Here is a 25396-nt window from a genome sequence, read left to right as displayed (position 1 = left end):
TAATCTGTCACAGACTTTGCTAACTTATTCCAGTGCTTAATTATCCTAATGAGAGATATATCCCTGATTTCTGATTTGTACAGGTCTTCAGACCAGCAGCCATTTGATCTTGCTGAACCTTTGCTGAATTGGCAGGCCCTCTATTAACACGTCACTTTCTCCTGCAGATACTTATAAGCTATGATCTAGCTATCCCTTGACCCTCTCTGAGAAAAGCTCCTGGAGCCATTTTTCTCAACTTTATAGAAAGTTTTTCAGTATTTTCTTTGAAGTTTGTTAATTTATAAGTACCCCTCTTTGACCTGTGGAGATTAGATGTGGACAAGTGACTACATCTACCTTTTAAAATACATTCACTCCAAGAAGAGATCCCTAGCTCCCAGGTAAAAGACTATGGAGTGTTTGAACAAATACCTGTTCAGGGTCTTGCTCTTTCTTCAGCAGGTTGGCGACATTCATACTGCATAGTCTTGTCTTTAAGGGCCTACCATTCTTTCAGTTTTTAGACATAACATTTATTTTCTGTTTGCATTTACACATAACATGAGAACTGTGTTACAGTCTTCTAGATTGGGGATTTTTTAGCGTTGAACTGAGGGTCTATGCTGCGTGCATTGGAGAGTGTCATCAGGGCATTTGGGAGTATCAGAGTCTCCTGATGCAGCATTGAAGGGCTGGAAGGAGGACACAAATGCGGTATAGTCCCATCCATACTACCTTCTAAAAATATTCTCTGGAGTGAACTATCACCAAATTACACTCAATAGTTGTTTTTTTTTTTTCCTGAAGGAAGCCAGGTTGCTGCCTAAGAGAGACAGGATGCCAACTAATTTCTGTGCCCTGTAGATGACCAGGGAGCCAAGATTTAAGAGTGAACTAGGGAGCTAAATTATCTGGCAGTGCAGAAGTGCAGACATCCAGTATGCAAAAGTGGAGCAAAAAGCCTATACCCAATACAACAAGAAAATATCAACTGTACTCATACTTCAAATGTTTGTGTTTATATTTCTGATGATCACGCAAAGTACTTTGCACACAAAGACAACTGTATTAAACCTGGAACTTATGTTCAGCTGATTACCCATCTTAGACTTATTCTCATGCATTTCTCCATTGTATGTCTCCATTTTTTTTTATGAGTAATTACACTTTGTGTGAGCTGCCCTGAAGATGAATCACAGGATAGTACAGACCACACAGGCTTATTGCGTAGGAGGTCGGGTTGTTGCATTTGTTCTCCCATGTGCATGCATGTTTGGAAGGAATCACACAGAAAGCTTATTCCCATGCATAAAAACTGAAAAAGTTTGCTAGGATTTGCCAAGCATTTGCCCTGATGAAAGCAAGAACATCTTCCAAAACTAATCTGTCTTGGACTGTGCACCACAGAATCACTCACCTTTAAAAGAAAAATAATCTGTTTCTTTATCCTCAACTCCTGTAAATCAGCTTAAGTCTATTTAACCCAGGAGTCAGGCATTTATATCAGATACAGACTTTATCCATGATGCTTATCCATGTTTTTTTTTTTTTCTTCCTTGGTATGCAGCAAAAAGTGAAAGTTTACAAGGAACATCGCTTTAATTTTGTTTGTTTGTTTGGATCTTCTCAAAGCATCGTATTTAACCTGGGCTGAGGCGTCAAAAATTTTCAACTTTGGATATGACAGGAGGAAAAATGCACCCTGCATGGGTGATAATTATCTTGGCTGGCTTCTAATATTAATGATAGTCCACAAGCTTAATTGTAGGGATGGACACAATGACTAAGAAGCATTCACATGTTTTCTTGGTCAGGTGTTCTGAGCAACAGAGGAAGAAATGTGGCCCATGAATTGAATAGTCTCTCAGGTATTTCCTAATAGTTACATGACAAAGAATTTGGGGCTTTGCATTCAGAAGCAACCAGACTTTTTTTTTCTTTTCTTTTTTTTCTTCTCCTCTTAATGGACAGTTCATTGACTGGATTAGGTTCAGGATGAATAAAATGTCCTAAAAAGTGGATTAGAGGAAGGAAAACAGCACAGAATGAACATGCTGCTAAGATTAAACAGCTTTTTTTTTTTTTCTTAAACAAACAAACAAACAAAAAACACAGAAACACAATGTACTTTTGCAATGGTTTCACCTAGAGGTCAGCCGCAGGTCAATCCTTCCTCCACAACCATTTCTCTTTTAAAAGGAGAGTGACAGGATTACGTTCACAACAGAGACACAGCAATGCATTTGTTTAAGGAGAAAATGTATGTGGAACTTTTTACCATGCTCACAGATGAAGTGGTGAAGTACAGCTTGCATAGGTGGACTATAAGGTGAGCAGAAAGTAATTTGGACTGGTAATTTCAGGGGGTTGTGTAATATAATGAAAAAATATAGGAATAAAACACTCAGGTGGTCACCAGTTACAAGCACCATTCCACAAGAGTTGATCCTGGGGCTGATACTGTTTAACTTCTTGATTAATGAGCAGGAGATGAGCTAGAATGCAACCTCAGCAACAGCACACATTGAGACCAACTGGGGACAGGGCTGCTATTCAGAGGGACCTTGAGAGGCTGGACAAGTGGGCTAAGCTACATGGAGTTAACAGAAAGTCCTGTACAGGACTATTTCTGAATGGACAGTATGGGCTGGAGGCCAACTGGATAGAAAGAACCTTTGCAGGAGTCCTAGGGGTCTTGGTGGACACCAAGCTGAACATGAGCCAGCAGCGTGACCTTGTGGCAAAGGCAACCAACCACATACTGGGCTATGATAGCAACGATGTAGAGAGCAGGTCAATGGAAGTGATTACCACTCTTTATTCAGCACTCGTAAGACCATCACATCTGAAGTACTCTTTTGGATTCTGCAATCAAATAAAGATACTGACATGTTGGAGCGAGTCCAGCTGAAAATAACTGAAACGGCCAGGAGCCTGGAGTACGTGATGTATGAGGAGAGAAATGGGCTTGTTCAGCCTGCAGAAGAGAAGGCTAAGGGAAGATTTTATTGCTGTCTGGAAACTACTTAATGGAACCAAACTCTTCTAAGAGATGCACAGAAACAGGACGAGAGGCAACTGACACAAATTGCAGCAAGGGAAATCCCGGTGATCTATTAGGAAAAAAAAATGTTGATTGTTGACTTTTCACACCATGACAGTACTCAAATACATGAATAGGCTGTCTTGAGAGGTTGTGGAATTTTCATCCTTAACAATATTAAAAACTCAAACTGGAAAGGCACTGAGCAACCCAAGTTAGCTTTTGGTGGGAAAAAAGACCAGAAGACCCCTGGAGATCCTTTCTGGCCTAAATTGCCGATGATTCTATGATCCTATTTGGGAAAACTTTCTTTTCACCTCCTCTTCTAAGGCCTTGAAACAAGAGTGTAGAAACTACCTATCGCAGTGCTTCTGTCTTCCCCTCAGCTTAGCTTGACACAGACAAATGGAAGACGGGTAAGTTGAGGAGCTACAGCAAGAACAGTTTAAACTAGAATGTGGCTGAACATAGGAGGACAGTGAGGAAAAGAATGAAGTGAGCTGCTGCTGCTTTCGAGATCTTAGTGTCAACTAAATTTTGCAGGCTCTTCTTTCTTAGAACATCTCCAACTCATGAAGTATAAAGTCTCTTGATTTCCTCACATACTGAAGACTGTTTTTAAAAAGCAAGGATCTGTCCTGAACCTAGCTTGCTTAGCCATTAAAGTAGTTAAATCATAGTAATTTCTGTAGCCTGTAGCACCTAAGAGAGTGATCTGACTATGACCACATTCAAGTATTTTTTGTTGGCACTCTCTACACAAGGGTGTAGAAAGACATCTGTGTAGAAAGCCATCTTAAGTCACTCTACCTGTGACAGACACTACACTACCCATTAAAAATCCAAAGACAGAGACCAACAGTAACGCCTCTGTCTTTGCTTTGAGACTTTGGCTAAAACCTCTGTTTCTGCATCTGCAAAAAGAAATGTCTTTACACAGTCACCTTTATGAGCACAATGAGAAGCTGGAAAGTGAACTTGGACTTCAGAAGAAAAAGTACTGGTTTTACTATTACTGTGCATTTGTCTGGGGTTCTGCTGACATATAATAGAAGTTTTTGTTCTCAGTTTAGGCACCTGGATGCCTCTACCGAGCTTTTATGTGCAAATCTTTCATCTAAATTTAACCTGCTAATGATGGTCCAACTACAATGAAGAAAGGGCATTTCAGAGTGCTGGACAACATAATTGCTCATCAAATTATGTATGTCCACATAAAGAACTGTCTTTATCAAACTAAAAATATCACACTTCACAACGATTCTTTAAATCAGTAGATTGCAACAGTACACATATATGTCCTATTTACATACATTACCTGGAGATATACATTATGAACTCAGGCGAGACCAGTAAAAATCCCCCAAAGTGGATGATTTAATCACCTAGAAGGATATACTTTTTATTTGTTTCAGCACAATGGAAACTGGAATGTGGTATACACAGTATGAATGCTGTTATTTCTTTAGCACAGGTTTCTTAGGAGATGAAAGTTGTCACTGTTTCAAACAAAGGTGTTTTAAAAAAAGGGCAGTTACTGCATGGCCTGATAGATTCAATTGCCAAGGAGCAGGGCATGTATCTCAGAGAATGCAATGAACAGAAGACTAATTCAGTCACAGCAATGCCATTATTACGTGGATAGGCCTCTCAAACAAGAGGCACCATTTTTCAAAATCAAATACATATTGACCCGCATTTCAGAAATGTCAAGCGTGCTGTAAACAAGTTCTCAGAACATCACATGCTTTAGAAACCGTGTTAGAAAGACTGGAAAGGAAGCTATTCTCTGAGGGTAGTCAGCTTTTAGATAGATTATTTTTAAGTGGAAGCTACAGATTATAGCCAACAATGATATAGGGATGTGGTCTTCAGAAGCAGAATTGTCATTTTAGCTTTCCACCATTGACAGAAACAGACTGAGTTTCTTGTGTTGCACCTAAAATCAACAGTGTATTGTCACCTCCTCATTTACTATCTGTATAATGTGTATGACACCTGTACCCCAAATATATTTTTGTGCATTATAAAGCACGTCTGTAATTATGCTTTGCACTGATAACAATATTTGCTGAATGAGCTCACAGTTTCTTAAAGAAGAAATAATCTAATCCAAAAACCTGGTATAGTGTGAATCTGAGTAGGTGAAGAGTGTTACTTTTTGCCTTGACATTGCTGTTGGAAGTATCCTTCCTCATCTTTCCTTCCTTCTTTTCTTCCTTCCTTCCTCTTCCTCATTAAAATGCTTTTTGCATTTTTTTTCAAAGGCTCTTGTACTTAGAACCAAACCTAAGGGTACCAAGTGTGGCAATGGTCCTTAGAGAGGGCATGGCTGAACTAAGTTAGGCCCCCATATCAGGTACTTAAAATTTCTATAACCGATGAGTTATCCAACTTATTCACTGAGACAATTCTGAAAAATCACGTCTTTCACACAACCACTATATTCCTGTCTGTACCCCATGGAGAAAAGCATTAGTTTGAGTCAGAATCTATGGAAGCTAATTTGCAAATTACTGCTATATTCAGGTGGTTCTCATGGAATTCTGACTCATCCCAATAAAAAAAAGGCATTTCAGTAACAGATCTATACAGAATTAGGCAACAATTACTATTTAAAACATTAACTGTGAGTGATTCTGAAAAGCAGAAGAGTTTAGTTAAATTAGAAGTACTCTGCACTATCTACCATCAGATCCATTATTATATTGTCATGAGCAGAAGGGTGCATATTTCAGATGAAAGCAGTTACCATGTTTCCAGACCAGGATCACAGACTGTGCCATGACCACCCCCCCACTTTGCATTGCTTTACTAGTCATTTGCTTTCTGCACTGAAGATGCACAATACCATCAAGAAGCACAAGATGAGAAACAGTGCAATCTTATATAAACAATCTGCCCTACACTTGCCTTTATTCTTCGTTCTGCAAAAATGATATAACATACACTTCCTGCTTCTAATTGATTCTTCACAGGTCCTTTTTTCAGGCAAATAATTAAGGAAAGAGGTTGGTTCTAGCTTCCTTCCCGTCATTAGAAACATGGAAGTAATAATACACAAGGCACACGTAGGCAGGAAGTTGTTAGGTGCTAGCCATTCCCTTCTGTTCTCAATCCACAAATCTGGTAATGTGACATCTCAGCGTGGGAGCAGGAATCTTAAGCTCAAGCTGTTGAGACTCCTTACAGTACCTAACAGTTCCACCAAGGCAGTGTATTTTAGATGAGCCTCAAATCCTCAAGATGGGCTTCTGTGGTCTAGAAGTCTGAAATGCCCAGGGCCAAAGATTATACAAATGTTCCCTAGCACAGTGATTGCCCTAGCACTCTGATTTTAGAGCACAGAATTGGGTTGTCTCAGGATAAACAAGCTCATGTTTCTAGACAGGGAAGTCCCTAATCAGTCCTTGGTTCAGAGCAAGACGTGTTCTCTGACACAGAAAACATAAGAAAAAACTTTGGATCAGAAAACAGTAGCGGAAGCAGCAGAGCTACGTTTCCAGTGATAACTAAAACGTTAACACAGAAAACAGTTTGAGCCTGAGGCTCTTTAGCTTTCCTGACAACCTCACCGGCAGCACTGCCCCAGCTTTTTAGGTGCTTGTCCTTTCCTCAGTTTACCATTGATCATCTTGTTCTGTTCTGGCATTAATTTTCATATTGCCTGTTCCAGTAAGAACTTAACAGACCCCACAGATGAAAGGGTCACTCTGAGAAATGGTTCCCATGCTGTGGTACGACTGACAATGAATTCTGAGCTATCTCAATAATAGCAGACATTATTGTCAAGAGACTAAATTCTCCGGGGTCTTGAAAACTGCCCTGAATACATTGCCTCGTACAATTTAGTCTGATCTACTCTGCAGATCCTCTGAGAGGCTCAGGATGGGATTCTCAGCTGTTGTAACCTGGCCTCACTGCACCAAGGCAGGAAAGCCAGGGGTGATGTACACCAGCTGGGAAGTGGCCCGAAATCATGACAATGGTGTTGCCAGAAACTGCTCTTAAAAGCTATGCTCCACCATGATGGAAAGTAAAATGCAGACAAAGTACTAAAAGCTTTTTTGTTGTTGTTGTTGAAAATTCCTTTGACAAGATATTTTTCTGAGGACTAGAATGACTGCTACTCCAGAAATGAACATCAAACCATACAGAGCAATTCTGGAGCTGTCAGTTTAACATCTGTAAAGAGAAAAAACCTCCTGCAGCTCAAGCAATACTTTTGAAAGCACAGTGTAGTCAGTGAAAGACAATATAGATTTCATGGAGAGAAAAGCATGCTTTAACTAATGCATGAGGATTCTGTAAGAGTTAATCTCAGTGTAGACAAAGAAAATAGAGCAGATGTCATATAAAAAGTATTTCATTAAGTAGCTTACTGAGCTTTGACCAATGAAGTACAGAAAAAAAACTGTGTACCTTTGTGGTACAGAAGGAACAGTATTTAAAATGGCTCGGGGAAGTGAATGCTGTCCAAATAATGGATGGGTCTAACTAAGAACATTTTAAACAGAAATTAAATTGTCACTGAACTGACTTTTGAGTTTGGTCTGCTTTTCCTAAGATTGTATTATCACAGACTAAAATACGACTTCTGCAAATGAAGAAGAAGGGTTAAAACCAGCTGAAAAAAAAACACCCTTTCCTTGAAAATCTGTATGGGCTGGAGGTCTGGCCTGGGCACACTGTAACAGAAGAATGCATAAGCTTGCTGGGTTTAAGGAGCTAGTGGAGAAGGAACAAACACACCTTTAGCATTAATGCACCTGCCTTCTGGGACTCCCCAGCCTGTATGTTGTCCAGAGTGGCTTCAAGCATAGAAAAGTGGAAGTGAATGATAAATTATTTGCTTTAGAAACAGGCAGGAAGAAGCGGGAAAAAAATGACTCTGAGGGGTGCTCCTGCATCAAACGTGCCAAGATTGAGTCTGGCTGAAAAGGCTCATGTAAAAATATCTTTTCTTACAATTGTATGCTAGGACTGTAATAAATATACTTACGAGAGCAAGAGCAACATCCGTCTGATCACTTCCCTCTCATCTGAATTTGTTTAGCCCATTAAAGGTTCAGGGTTTTGGGGACCCAGGTTCCCAAGTTTGACTCCAAGTGTGACTCTAAGCACCTGAATCTCTAAGTCATTCTTTTCCTGGCCCACTGTCTTGAGTGTTTTGCTTAGAGTTATTGTCTCTCTGCCTCCCCCCTTTTAGTTTTCTGAATCCTCCTTGGCCACAGTGTTGTCCCCAGTGTCAATTATTTTAATTTGCGGAACACATCAAACAAGCTACAGTTTCTCTTGGTATTTCTTCTTTCTTGAGAGATTTATACCTCCAATCTCTGCTAGATTACTGAGGCAAAAAATGAATTCAATTAAAAAAAAAAAAAAAAGTAAATGATGCTCATTCTGTTTGTAACATCGTTTGCTGCCTCTCAGAAATTGCACTGCTTCCCTCACTGACCTCTTGTTCCATGTACTTGAAAAAATGTCATTCCACTTACCATAACCACCTGTCAATTTCCCATTCATTATCTACCTTATGTTTTTCTTTCCGGAAAGAAAGGAAGTTATTATAACTATATGTGAATTGTCTGAGGAAAGTAACTGTGGGCAGACTAAAATCATGGTCAGGATTATGCATGGCCTTGTAGCTCTGTATTTACACATGCTGAGAATTAACACATGCAATATATGTGAAAGATTACAGACATTCAATTATTTTTGCTTCTAGAAGAAGACTTTTTTGATGCAATGACATTTGGCAACGCTATAAAGCATTTGGATCAGTAAGTTAAGATAATATAAACTGAACTTTTACAGCATTTTTACTTAAGTAGTTGCATTTTAGATACTACATGCCATACACTTCTGGGTCAGCCTAATGTTATGTGGGTGTGCCACATTTCTCTCTGCCAACATTAAAATGGCAGAAAAGAAAAACCAAAAATGAGAAAGAAAGTAACTGTAAGAGCTGGTAATCTCTCAGTAGAACAAAAGACATTGCTTTGTGGTGTAACACTGAACAGAATTGACATTGCCAAGTTTGGGTACAAAGAATATAAGCTTTCACGTTCCAGGACAAATCCTTGAAACTTAATACTGTCTCTTGTTTTCGCAGGGTGGGGGCAGACCAAGAATTTATATATGTAGTTCTGCTCTGGCAAGTAGAGAACCAGGAAACAAACCTCTTTTGCCAAAATCTTATATCCTTATCTGCCTGTGTTCTGTTAAGCTACTCTTTTGAACATTGTCATAGAACAGAGATGCCTTGCAGAAGCTGAAATAAAAAAATAATAAAAAAAAAAAACAAAACAGAAAAACTGGCATAACCCCCCCAAATATATAAATGAATACAGAAATATAAGTGACCCAACTATATGCAATCCTTTTCCTAGTAAGTCTGTTTAATTCAATCCTATATATTTCTGAAAAGCAAAACCACTATTACGGTGAATCATTTTCTGATAGTGCAGGGATATTTAAATGGACTCATCTTTTCTAAATGTAGGCTTTACCATCTGTTCTGCCCTGTTATTACAAATAGAGAGGGAACCTAACTCACTGCATCAGCATGTAAAGTCTAGCATCAAAATGATTTAGATGTATGTGTGTGTTCTTTATGCACCTGGTATGTTTTCTCACATACCAAACACAAATCAGTGGGAAGGCCTGCCTCTTGTAATCTAACACATTCTCTGATCTAGTGCCTTTATTCCTTTCTCATGGCAGCAGAAATTGATGGGCAGTAGTTTGCATTTTATTAGGACAATTATGACCCTGTTGCCATCCTGCGGGAGATATATCTTTATTGGGCTGACATTTTGTGATACCATTTACCTCTCTACAGAAAATGAGCCTTGATTCTTTCCCTCTTGCTGGGTCTATGTATGCTTCATCATGAACAGAAATGTTGTAGATGTGCTAAGGATGTGCCAGACTGCTGAAAAACTCTTTCCTCAAAGGATACCATACAATCTCCCTTTAGACCATTTAGAGAGGGAACATATTTCCATCGGAGTAGCACTGGAGCAGAAACTCCAACATTTATCATACTGCATTATTTTTACTGCTTTCAATGGCAAATTTTGCAGTAGGTTAGGAAGGGAGGTGTGCGTTACCACATCTTATTCTCTCTGTACCAGGGGATTGATTCCACGCTTGATGCAAATGTTAATTCAAAGAAAACTCTCTGGGCGTACCTGTGTTGTAGCCCCTCCCAAGTGCTGGCCAAGGCCGATGATTCTTCCAGAGGTTGCCCAAATACCAGTCACTCTGGTTCTCCACCAAGCCAAGAACCTGCTGCCCTGGAAATGAGCAAAATTGCAAGCAGATCATTAGACAAAAGACAGTCAGTCAATGGAAAACACACACAAAATCTGGAGAGGGACAGGCAGTGGAAACAGAAGACAGCAGTTCTGAAGCTGCCTTCCTTTCATGCATTAGGAAGATGCCTGCTTATGTAACAGAAAGCAATCCTGGCACAGCAAACTCAGCATGGCTCATTTCTTTCCTTTTCCCCTGGCTAGTCTGAGTAATTAAACACTGTGGGAACCTTTGTCATGCTGACTAAAATATATCACCCAGACAAATATGAATGCTGCTTGATTTTGGAATACAATGATGGAGAATCCTCCTAGTGAGAAGTAAGTGTTGGTAAAATGATCATCTAATATGAAGATCTGTTTAAACTCTGATGGAGATAATATAATAGAAGAGCAAGGCTCAGTATAACAAATTATCCTCTTCCCATGCTCTCCCCTCTCGCCCCCCGACTGGTTCCAGTTTTTTTTCTCAGTCACAAGAGATCCCTTTGGCTCAGGAAACAAATGGATTGTAAGGGTTTACCTACATAAGTTGCACTGTTTTAATTTAAGAGATTAATTTAAAAGTCATTTAGGTAAGCCTATGTGGAATGCTGCACAGGAATTATGATTTCAGTTTTAAATGGGCTTATTTTGGTTTAGCTTACATTGATTAGCAGCTGGTTTCAGCTAGAGTAAAACGTGCTTTAAATCAAATGTGTCTAGAAGGTTTGTACTGCTTAAAAATCAACTGAAAAGTGAATGTTTGTATAGATAAGGACTTAATTATCTATCCTGAAATGTGCTGTATGAAATGTAAATAAGACAAGTGATTGAAATGATGCTCTGGTGACGGAGGACGGAGGGAAAGGGAAAACTGCATTTGGATCTAGTCAAAGAAAGGAAAGGGACTAGTGTTTTGACCAAGGGACCCACTCAGTGTGGGCACTATGACTAAGACAGGAAATGTTTTTTCAACCTTTTTGGAAAGCAATTAAATATCATGCTCTGAAAATACATTTTCAAGTCCCAGCTATGCTCATAAAACTGTGTGTATGGCCACAGCAGTGCACTGAAAGCATTAAATTATCATCCCGTGTTGGCTATCTAGGACCACAGATGTATTACAAAAAAAAAAATAAAAAAATCAGTATGGCCCAAAACAAGACTGGTCTGAGAAGCAAGACACAAAGACAGAAGTTATTTATTCAAGATTAGCTAGGATGGCATAAGCGTAGACCAGGTGACTGTTAGTCTCCTGTGGTACCCAGCTCAGTGGGATGCCAGTAAGCCTCGTGTATCTTGATTCTATTTCAAAGAATGTGAGCAGCAGTGAGTGGCCAATGCATATAACAAATAAATCAGAACTGCACATTACAACAGCATTTAATGAGCGAATGGAAATCAATCTAGAAATAACCTTGAGGGATTACCGAGTCCATTCTACACCACTGTTCAGGTTCAGCCTACTCCATCCTAATCACAACATGCCAGTCCTCACCAGCCCTCATTTTCCAATGATGTCTCTCCTTTTCCATTGTATATTTTTTATTTCCTTTTCCATATTAAACTCCATGAACAGTTTTTTAAGAAGGTGGAAAATCTGGGGGAGAGGGAAAGGATCATAAAAAAGACTACCATACATTATCACCCCTCTGGTGCTACTGAAAACTGGTAATATTAACAGAGTGCAGTGCGTAAGAGAATGAGGTGAATTACAAGTTAGAAGCAGATATATCCTAAGCAGATGTTGAAAAGTGTATGTGTTCTTTCTCCATACAAATAAACTGTAGCATCTCTCAACCTGTGGGACTCATAGAACACACTGGACAGCAAATGAGGCCCCATGAGCCATATATTGCAAGGAAATAGGAAAAGAGTCTCAACTGATTGATACAAGTCTTAGCTAAAAAAGGCCGAAGGGCACAATTTAAACTAACACTTGTTGATTCTGTGCTGGAAGGCTGTGTGTTCTTTATAACCACTCCCTTACAGATAAGGTAGAATAAATCAAAATAAGGAGCTACCATAGCTAGTAAAGGATGAGAAAAACAATAAAAAATACAGGTGCATCTGGGCTGGAATGGATTGGCACAGCTGGTAGGAAGAGAGTGACCCTGCCCATACTCTAACAGCACATTTCACAACTCAGCAGTCTGCAGATCCTTATGAGGATAGTACCACTAACATCAAAAGAAACGCTAGAATTCCGTTTGCAAGAAGCAGATACTAAACTTCCTTACCAGGGAACATCAATCTGCTTTCATTATTTTAGCCCCATGCATTTCCCAACAAGTCACAGAGTTCAGCCTTCAAACTGATGAATAATAAGAAATGAACAAACCTTGCTGTTTGTTAATGGTTTTGCTTTCCCACCTACCAGTCAAGAATCTCAGTTCTGACAATGTGCCCCTGACTTACTTTTCAGTTAATATTTTTCAGGCTAAGATAAACTGAAAAAGCTTAGGAAATTATGTTTGCATGCATTTATTGTAGTTTTATTGTTTCCTTACCCTTTTCCCCTTTATTTTTGAAGACACCAGAACAAATCCTGCTCTCACCAGTATTCCTGGAGGTTTGATATGGGACACGGATGAAGGCAGCAATTAACATTGTATAAGCTTCAGGGCTTAGATACATGGATCAGATAATGTAACTTACTCTGCATCAACTGAGCTGGAATAACTGTCTGTACATGCCCTTTTAGCTTGCCACAAATACAAAATTAGATGTGTTAGCTAACACTTTTTAATTTGATTTTGCAATGGCCTGGGAATCTATACATGTTCAGGTACTGTCCTAGGGCAGTGTAGTACACAGCTTGTCAGTCTTTTTTAACTCCCGCTGGTGTCTAAAAATCTACTAGGCAGATGAGATGGCTTGTCTCCCAAGCCACCTTGGAAGAAGTTATGAAGATACATTTAGTATTTTTTCTAGTTATATATACATATATATATATATATATATATACCTATATATATATATATTGTTCCTAGCCTGGAATAGTGTTTCTCGCTCTGCCAAAGAAGAATTTATTTTATTTTTTTTCCCTTTACATCGTCTTTACGACTTCAACGTAGGGCAGAAGTGATCAGAAAAACAGAACTGCAGCTGCATGGCGAATTGTGATGGTTCCGCATTTTACTATTATTATTAGTTTTTCATTCTAAGTCAGTATAAAAAAATGAAATTCAGAAAAAAATCACTGGAAAAGAGGTCCCAAAATATTTTGATTCAAAAATATCAAAATAACCATATCTAGATGTACAACCCCACTCATTTCAGTAACATCAATTTGATACATAATACAGATGTATAATATATATCACTAATCTATATATTAAAAAAAAATCATAAAATTTTGCCATTCCAATTTTGAACTAAAAATATTCCATTCAAAATTCTCATCCATTTATTAACATCATTTTTAAATCAATCTGTCTACTGTATCGGTTAATTCATTTAGGGTATCAGTTAATTCGTTAACTTTAATTTGGTTATTTTTTTCAAATGCATTGTGAAGTTCATAGAATCATATCATAGAATGGCTTGGGATGGAAGGGACTTTCATGATCATCCAGTTCCAACCTCCCTGCCACCTACTAGATCATGTTGTCCAGGGCCTGGCCCAATCTGATCTTGAACACCTCCAGGGATGAGGCAACCACAGCTTCTCTGGGCAACCTGTGCCAGTGTCTCACCAAGACATGAGTGAAGAATTTCCTCTAACATCTAACCTAAATTTTCCTTCTTTCAGTTTAAAACCATTCCCCTTGTCCTATCATTATCTGCCCAAGCAAAAAGTTGTTTTCCATCTTTTTTATAAGCCTCCTTCAAGCATTAAAAAGGTTGCAATGAGGTAACAGCTCCCTTGACCTGCTGGCTACCCCTTTTCAATACAGCTCAAGATGCAGTTGGCCTTCTGGGCTGCAAGCACATGCTGCTGGCTCATGTTCTGGTCCACCAGAACCTCCAAGGCCTTCTCTGCAGGGCTGCTCTAGATGAGTTCTTCTCCCTGTCTGTACTCATGTCCGGGATTGCCCCGAACCAGGTACAGCACCTTCCATTTGGACCTGTTGAACCTCATAAGGTCCACGTGGGCCCACTTCTCAAGCTTGTCCAGGTCCCTTTGGATGGCATCCTTTCATTCTGTTGTATAAATTGCACCACTCAGCTTGGTGTCATCAAACTTGCTGAGGGTGCACTTGATCCCATTGTCTATGTTGTTGATAAAGGTATTAAACAGTACCAGCCCCAAGATGGACTCCTAAGACACACCACTAGTTACCAGCCTCCACTCGGACTTCGAGTCATTGACCACCACCCTCTGGGTGTAGCCTTCAAGCCAATTCCTTATGCACTGAATGGCCCACCCTTCAGATCCATCTCTCTCCAATTTGGACATCACAATATCATGTGGGACCATGTCAAAGGCCTGAAGAAGTCCAAGTAGATGACATTGGTTAGCCTTCCCTTGTCAACCGATGCAGGCACTCTGTCACAGAAGGCCACCAGTTTGTTTAGGCACGATTTGCCCTTGGTGAATTCATGCTGGCTGTCATGGATAACCTACTTGTCTTGCACTTGCCTTGACACTGCATCCAGGAGGATCTGTTATTAAAATGCAGGCCAAGCCAAAGCAATGCATGGTGTTGAACAGGCATAATGAATACTCTCCTCATCCACGGTCCTCTGACCACCCCTCAGCCCTGACCTGTCCCTCTGCCACTCTTCATGCCTCCCTGATGAGGCACATGCAGCTCTGCAGAAACTTTCATCGGTCTCATCTCCCCTCTGATCATATCAGATCCTGAATTTTCTGGGAAGAAGGAGTAGAGTTCCTTGCCAACTTGGCCTTTTGTAAAAGGCAAGCATAACAGAGTTATTTGAGTTATTCTTTCAGCATATGAGAACATGGTGGCTACTGTAACAAATATGAATTGTTCAGCAGTCTGAGCTGCCTGTTTCTTTTTTCTAAGAGTTATTATAATAAAATACCATGACTAACAGCAAAAGCTCTGTCATTATTTTTTGCTCTGGCCCTGCAGTTATGATTAAGTGCACTCCTCTCCCTCTCTGTTACTCAAGGCACAAGTTAGCTTATGAAAATGAAGCTGTCTTTCTTACTTATTCATACATCACCACTAACAGCCAGACAACAGAAAACAAGGCTATGATTCTGGCATGACCACAGTGAAAAATTATGGAGCAGGAAGAATTACATCCGGACTGTCCTGTACTAGGCTGTTCTGCCCGGCTGTGGGACCAGTCTCCTCCAGAAGGCAGCTGCTCAGCTATGGTGTTTTGCACAGTACAGCTCCCTGACAGCTCAGATGATGGGGAGTGCAAAAGCTTTGCTGTTGCTGAAAAGAGGTTTCCATGGAAAAACAGATACTTCTAAGCCTGACAACTCAATGCCTTTGATTCTGTTTACACATCATGGATTTTTGGTGGCTAACGGAGGGGAAGGCATGTTCCTGTAATTCAGGCATTCAAGGGGACTCAAGATCTCATTTCAGTCCCCAGTTCTGATGCTGATTTCTTGGATGACATGGGACGAGTCACGTAACAGCCTCTTGCTTGATTCTCCACAAATAATAATGGCGATAGCCAATCCCTCTCCCATTTTGCCTGTCTCACGTATTGCAACTGTAAGTGCTCTGAGGTAATAACTGTGTGTTATTTTATACTGAAAGCATAACAACAGCTGCATGTAGCCAGGCTGAAGCCCCGCGTAGCATAGTACTGTGTCTCCAGTCACAGGGTGCAGAAGCTGTGTGGTACGAAGAGCAACAGCAGGGCAGCTACATGGTGGTTCTGCTTAACAGTGCTCTTTTGGCCTTCAGGTATTTCCCTATTACAAACAATAATAATAACACTAAAAAATATAACAGCAATTACAACTACTTTCCACAACTTCTTTAGAGGAAAACTTCTTTTTTTTCTTGTCTTGGGAAACTGCATGGCTTTCATGTGGCTCCACTGCAATCACAGTAAGAGGAACGGGTCCACCTTTTAATCATCTATGGCCATTATGGTGAGCTGATGCCACAGGAGAAGTCTGTTTCAGTCCAGCTAGTTGCTATATTATCAAGGGTTAGTTGCATTTGGTAGAGGCCTCCAAAGTGAAAAAGAAGCACAAAGTATTTTCAGCCATTAAAAACATAGACTAATCAAATTCTATACTGTGGAGGTTTTTAAAGAAGAACAGAACAGAACTCTGTCTTGCCACTTCTAACTGTTTCAACAGTTGTGGTTTAAGTTAGAAATTTAATACAGACATGAATGCCGGAGCCACAGCCAAGTACTGCTGGAGCAATGCATGCCTTCAGTGTAAGCTGACAAAAACAGGAGAAGGATTCAGCATGACGTTAAGATTCAGACCTGGCAGGAACCAGGAGAACTGCAGAGTTAGTGCTCCCAAAACGGGACGCAGACACAAAGAATAAAAAGGCAAAAAGAGAGAAGAGGGGAAAAGATATATATTCCGAATGCTGGAACGTTTCTAAATTGCCCAGTAACAATACTGATGATCACTGTCTGTGACCAGCAGAATCTATAACGGTACAATGAAGCTGGGTTATTTTCTGAACAAAACAGAGTTAAAATATGTTGTTAAATGTCCCTTCCCTCTCCTCTCCTTCTTCATCCTCCTTCTGTTTTGCTTTATCCTTTAAATGCCTGTATAAGACACCTTTCCTTTTGGAAACGAGCATTAAATCTGTAAGCACACATCCTTAGCTGGTGTAAATCAGCATGACTTCAATGAAATCAGTGTACTTATGCTGATTTATACCAGCTGAATGAGTTGCACTTCATGTTAGTCTTGCCTGAGTGACTGACCCTTTCTCTATGGCCTTCTAGTCTCTGAGCTTGCACCAGTTCATACAAAGCATGTGGCTTCTAAAATCTTTCACTTCTCCTGACACATATCTCATCTACCTCTTCAGATCACTGTCAAGTTCAAGCTTTTCATCCTCACTATTGATGCCCTGTGCAATTCTTGCTCTGTCAATATCAATTCATGCTTCTCCCTGCTCCCACACTCACTCCTCTCTTCTACTTGCATGCCCTCTTTCATCCCTAAAAAAGACTCTCTCTTTTACAACAAACTCCCTGAGTTACCTCTGGAAACGTATTTCTAGCATGATAACTCTCAGCACCTTTTAGCACCTCTAGACAGTTTTTAGAAATTTTATCACAGAGTAAAATATGTACATGATATCTTGTGTGTGCACTGTACCCAAGCCTGTCTGCCCCCAGAAACAGAGGCAGACATTTCCTCATATGACTGTACAGTGTTCGCTGTTTCACAGAACTGAATACTATTACCTCTACTGTGAGTTTATTTCACATGCATGCAACACGTGCAACGTATAAATGTATTGTATGTGCATTCACACATAGATACGTGCTTATCTATACATACTCAGGGAAGTAGACTTCCCACACAAGTCTACCTATTTGATATCTCACTTAATATAAGTATGTTGCTGTCTCTCAATGGCCATTAACCCTTCTTACTGGACTGCTTTCTCATAGAGAGAATCTGCATGGGCAGTTATTAAGGAACAATCTGGATGGGAAGAAGACCAACGAGTAGCTCATGGAAGGTACTGCAGGACTGGATTGGGAGAGGAGAACATGGGTTCATGGCATCTTCATGTTGGATAGCATGTTGGTGCCAGTAGAGGGAGAGAGGAGACAGGCATTGACTACATGTAAGAAAACGAAGTAGGTAGGTGAGGCACAAGTAGATAGAGCACATGGATGGCTGGGAAATACAGGATGGGCAAGGCTGAGTCAGTGAAGGAGAAAGGAATTAGTGAAAGGAATAATGATGCTACCAGTGCTAGAACAAGGATCTAAACCAATATATCAGCTGACTTCTGCATGTACTCAGAGGTGGTGATGTGGACAGGGCTAAAGAAGTTACAGCAACTTGAGCCAGAGAAGAATAATAACTCAGCAAGACTGTTCAGATAGAAACATAGCAAGTGTTTTGTAGGTGGTAGAGGGGAAGATTCAGAAGGCAAAATCATACACAAATGGTGATCAAGAGGATGAAGTGTAGAGAATTGGATTGAGAAAGTTTTGGGTAAAGAGCTAAATCTGTGATTCTTCTTCATAAGGAAAGATGAAAGACTGAAATCAATCAAAAGATGAAAATAAATTAGGTTTCTGCTTATCATCTCCTCTACTCCAAGGAGCTTATTAGAAAATGAAGAGTCCAGTGAAAAGTCCAGCAAACTACAGCAAAGCCAGAAAATCTATCATTAATATTTGCAACACTTTCATCTACAGAATTTCAGAGAAACAGATTCTCAGCAGCTGTGTACAAGATACCAAGTGCAGAAAAAAGACTTCCACTGTGGAACAAAACTTTTTGAGGTTTTCTGTGACAATTGCAAGGCGTTGTACACACGTGACAAATGGGGTCCTATGCCAGGAACTTAAAACTAGTTCAAAGATGTTATGATTTGGACACACACAGAAGATTTTGTTTGTTTTCTACCTGGCAGGAAAGGATATACCACAAAACACTGCCAGGGAAAGAGCACTAGCATGGTGTTTGGGGAAGAATGCACCTGACTGCAGAAGCAGTAGTGAAATGGTATGCCGGAGTATAAGGGATGCCCATACCAGCTTCAAGTACTGCTGAGCTTATCCTTCCTCACCTCAGCTTTTATGCCACTGTTTATGGCACAAAATGTCCCAGCAGCAGCAATGCCATCTAATTAACAGCAATAGAAGACTTGGCATGAACCCTTTCTCAGATGATGATTCTCTCCTAACCAGGTTGCAGGTGCTCAGTAAGATGGACTTGCTGCTTTGACTACACACCTCACTTTTTATTCAAACAATGGCAGCTTGAAGATTGAGTGCCCCTGTACTGCTTTCCCCCTGTCATTGTCTCCCTTTTAATTTTTAATTCATTCAATATAAAACCCTACATTTTTTTAAAATTGAAAACTTCTTCCTCTGAAAGCAGCAAAATGTCCTTATGAACAAAGTCAATTCCAATCCACTAGCTCTAATATTCAGGCAGGGGGCTGAGAGAAAAGACATTTTTAAATTACTGTGCCCAGTGTTTCAGGAGTATACAAGCTATTAAAACCATGGCATGAATTTGTGCTATGCAGGAATACGTGATCACTGAATAAAAGATGCTTTTTTTTTTTTTTTCCTCTTTTCCCTGCCAATGATAATGCAATAAAACTGCCTTGGATGAGAGTGTGAAGAACATGAAAGTAACTGTCCATACACCATGACTCTGTCTGTCATAACTGTTATCAAATTTATAAAGGCGTAAGGTCCTGAGATGCTCATATTGGTTGGCACAAACCCTGTCTTTGAAATGCATCTCAGTAATGGGGAGCTGAGCAGCAGGCTGCAACATGTAATCAATAATATAACTCTTATGCAGTGCCTTTCATTAGTAACCCTTTATAAAGGAAAGAAGAAAAGTCCCTACAGTGGGAGAAACTGAGGTACCTGGTGATGGAGTGATATATCTAAGATGACCGAGGAGATGAACAGTGATCTATGAACAGGCACCAAGACTTCTGAGATCCTGAGCACTGCTTGTTGATACTGAGGCACCATCCTTTTTAGTAGCCTAGTGCCTAAACTGCCATTGCCACTTAGTTATAATTCAGAAGTTTCCATTTCCCTAGCCTTCTGAGCAGCTGTTGGCTTACTGTGTTCACTAGTGGCTGAGGTTTTTCTTGCCAAATCCTGAACGGATTCTGTTCTGCCACAAGTTTACTTTGGGTACATCCCTTGGGATTCTGTGCATGTCTCTTCACATTCCTTGTGATGTTCGGGCAGTTGTTGATTTCAGCTGTACCAATGTAAATCTTAAAATGCTTCTGTTAACTGAACAAACTTAACTCAGATCCACATGAGAGTAACAGAGGTTAGCCACTGCCTGCTCATTCCTCTCTTTCTTTCTGTAAAATGGGAATGACATCATTGCTTCACTACACTTATTGGGTTTCAGAAATCGGTGCTTGAGGTTGCTGTTGGAATACTAAACTGTTGTTTATTAGCAATGAATTAGAGACAGAGGGTAAGAGCTTTCTTATATTCCAGAGACTGTTATTCCAACTTCATATTCTCTTTGGCAGTTTTTGTATATAAATAGCAAGATATGAACCCCACCCCTCTTATTTTTATTTAAAGAAACAAATCTTCTAAATCAATGGGCACACCAGGAATGTTTGCAAGCAAGAAACATCTAAGTATATATCATAAGGACTTTCTCTGAGCACCAGAGAAGTCCCTGAATTTAGAAGCAGAGGCAGAAAAAAAATCCAAGATGAGCAGAATGAAAAGGATTGTTTTTCTGGTGACAAGTTGAAAAAGAAAACAAAACACACAGAAAATAGGGACATGCTTCATAGAAAAGGGCTGTAGTCACACATGATGTAAAAAAGGTTGCCAAGTTAGTGTAAGTGGTGTTGAAATCCAACTATGTTGACATTATTTTTCCCCTTTGTTGGATTCAGTTCTGTCAAAAAATAAACAAGCTCTGCATTTTCCCTTCGGCTATGTGGCTTTACTAGCCTATGCAAATTTTTCAAGATCAAGATTCAAGTCTTCTCTTCCATAGACACAGCCTGCAGTAAGGTGCTGCTACCTGCCTAGCACTTCTTGCCACTGCTATTAATGGCACTCACTACACTGACAATTGTTTTTATCTTTTTTTTTTTTTAATGTAAAGAGCTCACCTTATACTGCTAATGACACACTTCGAGACAGGTGAGAGCTCACAATCACTACAGCTAAAAATGATTTATGCATCAGGATATCAGACGGTAAGATGACACGTTTGTTCATATCTAATGACTGTGCACAATTAGTCCTGTATCACGGAAATGCTGATGGAGAGCTCTGACATCAAACAGCCTCCTGTTCTGCATCCTGAGCCCACAGAACACGAGCTGCTTCTGCCTGATACAACAAAAAACAGTGGCTGTACAAGAAGCCTCATGGTTTAGTGATGACCTTGAGAGACTTGGGATTTCTTCCTATTCTAACATGGACCGGCTGTGCAATCACTGCTGGGTCACCAGCTGTTTGCCCAGCTTCAGCCTCTCTAGGTAGGCATGATTCTGCAGTCAGGCTAAGCAGCAGATGTGTGTGCAAGAAAAGAACAGCTCAGAGAACAGAATGGAAAGCTTTATCCTACCAGTGTTGCAAGTTATTTTTGCAGCAAGAGATGGAGCACTACAAATATCTAATAAATGTGCAGAGAATTGCACTTAAATTTGAACACAGCCATTCCTTCTCTATGTCCTTCTCTGTCTTTTAACCTGTACCCTGGAGACAGAGGGATTTACAGGGCAAAGTGGTTGAGATTTTCTCTTGCTGAAATTGTGTCCACTTGTAAACTGAACTTGAAATCATATATAGCATTGGCTTGGTTTTGCTGGTATGTAACCCTGTCCAATACTACAGAGTCAAGACTGACACAAAAATAAAATTACAAAACTGCCACTTACACAGTACCTTGAGCTCCAAGGGCTCAACTACCATGTGTCTGCTAGTAACAATTACTTACTTACTCTCAGCTTTCAGCTGTTTACTTACATCTATGACACATTGTGCTAGAGTGACAATGAAGTGGTTAATATTCCTGATCTGATGGAAAATCCAGTAAGGCCTGGAAAAAAAACAGTAAGAAAAATACGACATTCTTCAGTGTTTTGCAAATCAATCGTTGCAGACAGTTCCAGTTTTTAGGGTGTTTTACTAAAGTCAACCTTGGCGCTGACATTTCCCTTTTTGTCCTATTTATTGGTGTAGCACTGATTCCTGTTATTCTGAAGAACCTCACAGCAAAGAGGAAGAAAGCTGTGTCAACTGAGTAAAGGGATAAAAGTAAGTGTTATGAAAATCAGCTTAAGCTCTTTTCTCTCAGTTGTTCAATTATTTAGTAAGCGCAGGTCTGTTTTTAATTGAGACAGATAACAAATGTGAGCTCAATAGTTCACATAAAGTGCGGAATTTTATTCCACAGCTCTGAGCCAGAGAGACTTGAAAGTGGTACAAAAGAGTTAAAGCCTAAAAGCAAAGAGGTGAGAGATTAGCACAAGGTGCCAGTATCATTAAGTAGATATGTTGATGATAACGGGAAGAAAGGGCAAGACTCGCTGTCCACTGAAACACAACAACTCCCATAATGTATTCTGCACATCATATCGTTCAAGCCTCTAATATTTCATTCATTGATTTTATTGTCAAATGAAAAGGCGCTTGTTCCAAGTGGCATTTAGTGAGACAGATGGGGAGAGACCCAGACTTCATTACTGGGAGTTTGCTTTCTGGATAATGCTGACATTATATGGGTAAAAAGCAACAGGAGTGCAAAAGTCTGCCGTTTTCGAATGGTTAGAAAAGTCTCCTTGGTTCTCTTCCTGGAAGCTGAAGGGCTTTTTACTTGGTCAGACTGCAGTCTGCCTCATGTGTCATTTGCAGAGATCTGTGAAAAAGTGCCGCTCAGACTTCTCACATACATGTAGGCTCTTTGAAATAAGCTCTGTTAGCATAGGATTCAACTTTTGTGTTGACTGCTGTTCTCAGCTACAGGAGGAGAGAAGAAGATCAGGAGAGAAGGCTATGAACTCTTGAACTTTCTAGCAACTAGTTTTAAGGAAATATTCTACATTGTGCTTACAAAACAGGGGACATACACGTATGTACTCCACTGAAAACTTTTTCTTTAGCTCCAGAAGCAAATATCCTCAGAGAAACCTTAGAAGTGTGTTCACTGACACTCCACAGTTACAAATGGTTGTATTGACAGGCAAAAAAGATCTCAGAGCTCCTTGTAGCCACAGAAATAAACATACAGAAAAGCAAACACCAGAAAGAAGTAAGCTTACATATGTACAGGAGTTCAGAAAACACCCTGAAATAACCTGCTTGTCCCTACATCAACCTAGCAGAGGCTAAGGGAATATTGAAACGGTGATGGTTAGACAAAGCACTCCAAACCTTTCTCTCCTCGGAAATAACTAGAGGAAAAATACAAAAAGTGAAAGCAATTTCTGGAAGAAAATCCAGAACTTTCCATCTTAGAGAAGTATCTCATCAGTGGATTGACAGGGTTATGATCCCTCCTGCTTATTCTCCCTCTCTGGCCTCATTAATTTTGCATTCCTGGTGCAGAGAAGCAAGGCCTCACCAAGAAGCTGCCTGCAGCCAGATGCCTCACATACTTCTTTAAGAAATGGAAGAACCTTCACCTTCCATGCTAAAGAAGAGCCTTCCTTTTCCTGGCTATGTGCTCCTTCCCCCTACACGTAGCACGAAATATGTAGCACTAGCACCCCACAACCTCTTCTTTATACTCTTCTCCCTGTAATGAGGTCAAATTGCTTGGCCCTTCTGAAAGGTTAGGTGCAGAAGAGTCAAGATGCAAAATGGATTTAGGCTGAAAATAGCTGGCAGCTGTCTGGCTTAACCAAAATTACAGCATCTGTAGGCATGCACAGTGACAGAATTTAAAGTGCCTGTGTGTTGGGGTTGAAAGCAACGTGCCTACAGCAGGCAGGAAAGATTTTGCGAACTGCTTTGTAAGTTACTTGTATAAACTCCACTTAGAACTAAATTTTAAGAAGTATCCATTTGTGAACCTAAGCCTAACGTTACTTTATGCCTTTTTTTTTTTTTTGTGATTTTTACAGCAGGATTTAAAGTACAAGCTTTCCTTTAAAAATACTAAAGAATCAAAGTGACCAGCTGAACTACTGAAAATATCTAGATAAGGTAAAGTATACTTTCACAATAATAAAAAAAAAAAAAAAAAAAAAAAAAAAGAGAGGGGACAAAAGCATCAAGAATTCCTCGGACATCAAAATGCTGTAACCAGCTGTGCCCAACCACTGCAGGAAAGTATGCAGGAAGTCAGGGAACCAGTTAATCCTCTTAATCTCTACTAATGCACGAAGTGTAAGTAACATTTCTTTTATGAAGCTGTAAAATGCTGTTATGAGTTTTGAATCTGTCTTGAGTCTCAATGAATTCTGTCATCAAAAGAATAAGAACAGCAAGTCAAATAAGAGTAAATTTCCCTTTACTTCTTCTCCTCTTCACCTATTTAGGGAGAAGATGGAAAACAATATAAAAATTGAAAGCTGTAAAATGGACTTGGCTAACTCTCTCATAACCACAGACATTAGATGACACACTGTACTTGCCCTTAAAGAGGGAAAAAAATGTATGAGATACATTTGATAAGATAAAAGAAAGACAAAAAATATATCTGCAACCTCTCTGTTTGATAAGCCTTTTTTGCACAAAAAAAAAAAGAGGCATAACACAAAAGACTTCATTCTCTGTCTTCCTTGGAGAGAAGAGAAATCCCTGAGCCACTAAATGTCCATAAGACACACCCGTTATTAACACGCAGTGCCATGTAGTGGAAGGCTGATGCCACCTTTTTGTCAGTCATGCTGCAGATCTATTAAGCACCATAATAAATACAAATTACAATAGAAACACATTTAATACTTTGGCAAATTAAAAATGGATTGCCTTTCAAGTTCTGAAAAATAGCAACAAATTAATATGCATCTGCAGATCAGAAAAGCAATAAGTCAAAGAAGGACGATGTAGACGACAGTTTTGGCTGTGTATTGGGAAGATCAGAAAGACACAGTTAAATCTAGAAATGAAATCTTGGCTTCCATTGTATTTAACACTCTGAGAATTCATTCAGAGCACAGTCACATAAATGATGTGGGAGCAAGCACATTAGCTTGAGAAATTATCACCCCATGGCAGGAGTTATTGCCTACCTAGCTCATCTCAGTGTATAGCCATCTGGATTAGCTGCAGCCCTCTTCATCGGCCCTTGATAAAGGCGGTACGCAGAGTGAGAGGGGCTATGAGTCCCCATAAAGTCTGTTAATGCAGCTTATGGAGAAGTAATGAAGAGATGATGGCAATAATTTCTTAAATCACTCTGAGCAAAATTGTCAGGACATCAGTTTATGCCTCCAAAAGCATCCAATAAATGGAACGTTTGCAGTTAATCTGTTCTAAACTCTTGAAAAGGTAAATC

At 39.8% G+C, this 25396-nt stretch overlaps 1 protein-coding gene across 2 annotated transcripts in view; it reads right to left on the bottom strand.

Moving 5' to 3' along the window:
• LARGE1 (LARGE xylosyl- and glucuronyltransferase 1) overlaps positions 1 to 25396 on the bottom strand; it is a 285774-nt gene that overhangs the window by 53734 nt on the left and 206644 nt on the right. For both annotated transcript variants that reach the window (XM_038180825.2, XM_027449977.3), the window contains one exon: positions 10222 to 10326. In XM_038180825.2, coding sequence (XP_038036753.1) covers positions 10222 to 10326 — 105 coding nt within the window. The remainder of the gene's footprint in view (positions 1 to 10221; positions 10327 to 25396) is intronic.

The sequence above is a fragment of the Anas platyrhynchos genome, chromosome 1, assembly GCF_047663525.1.
Source record: "Anas platyrhynchos isolate ZD024472 breed Pekin duck chromosome 1, IASCAAS_PekinDuck_T2T, whole genome shotgun sequence".
In the NCBI taxonomy this organism is placed as follows: Eukaryota; Metazoa; Chordata; class Aves; order Anseriformes; family Anatidae; genus Anas; species Anas platyrhynchos.
This window is presented reverse-complemented; position numbering and strand designations above follow the sequence as displayed.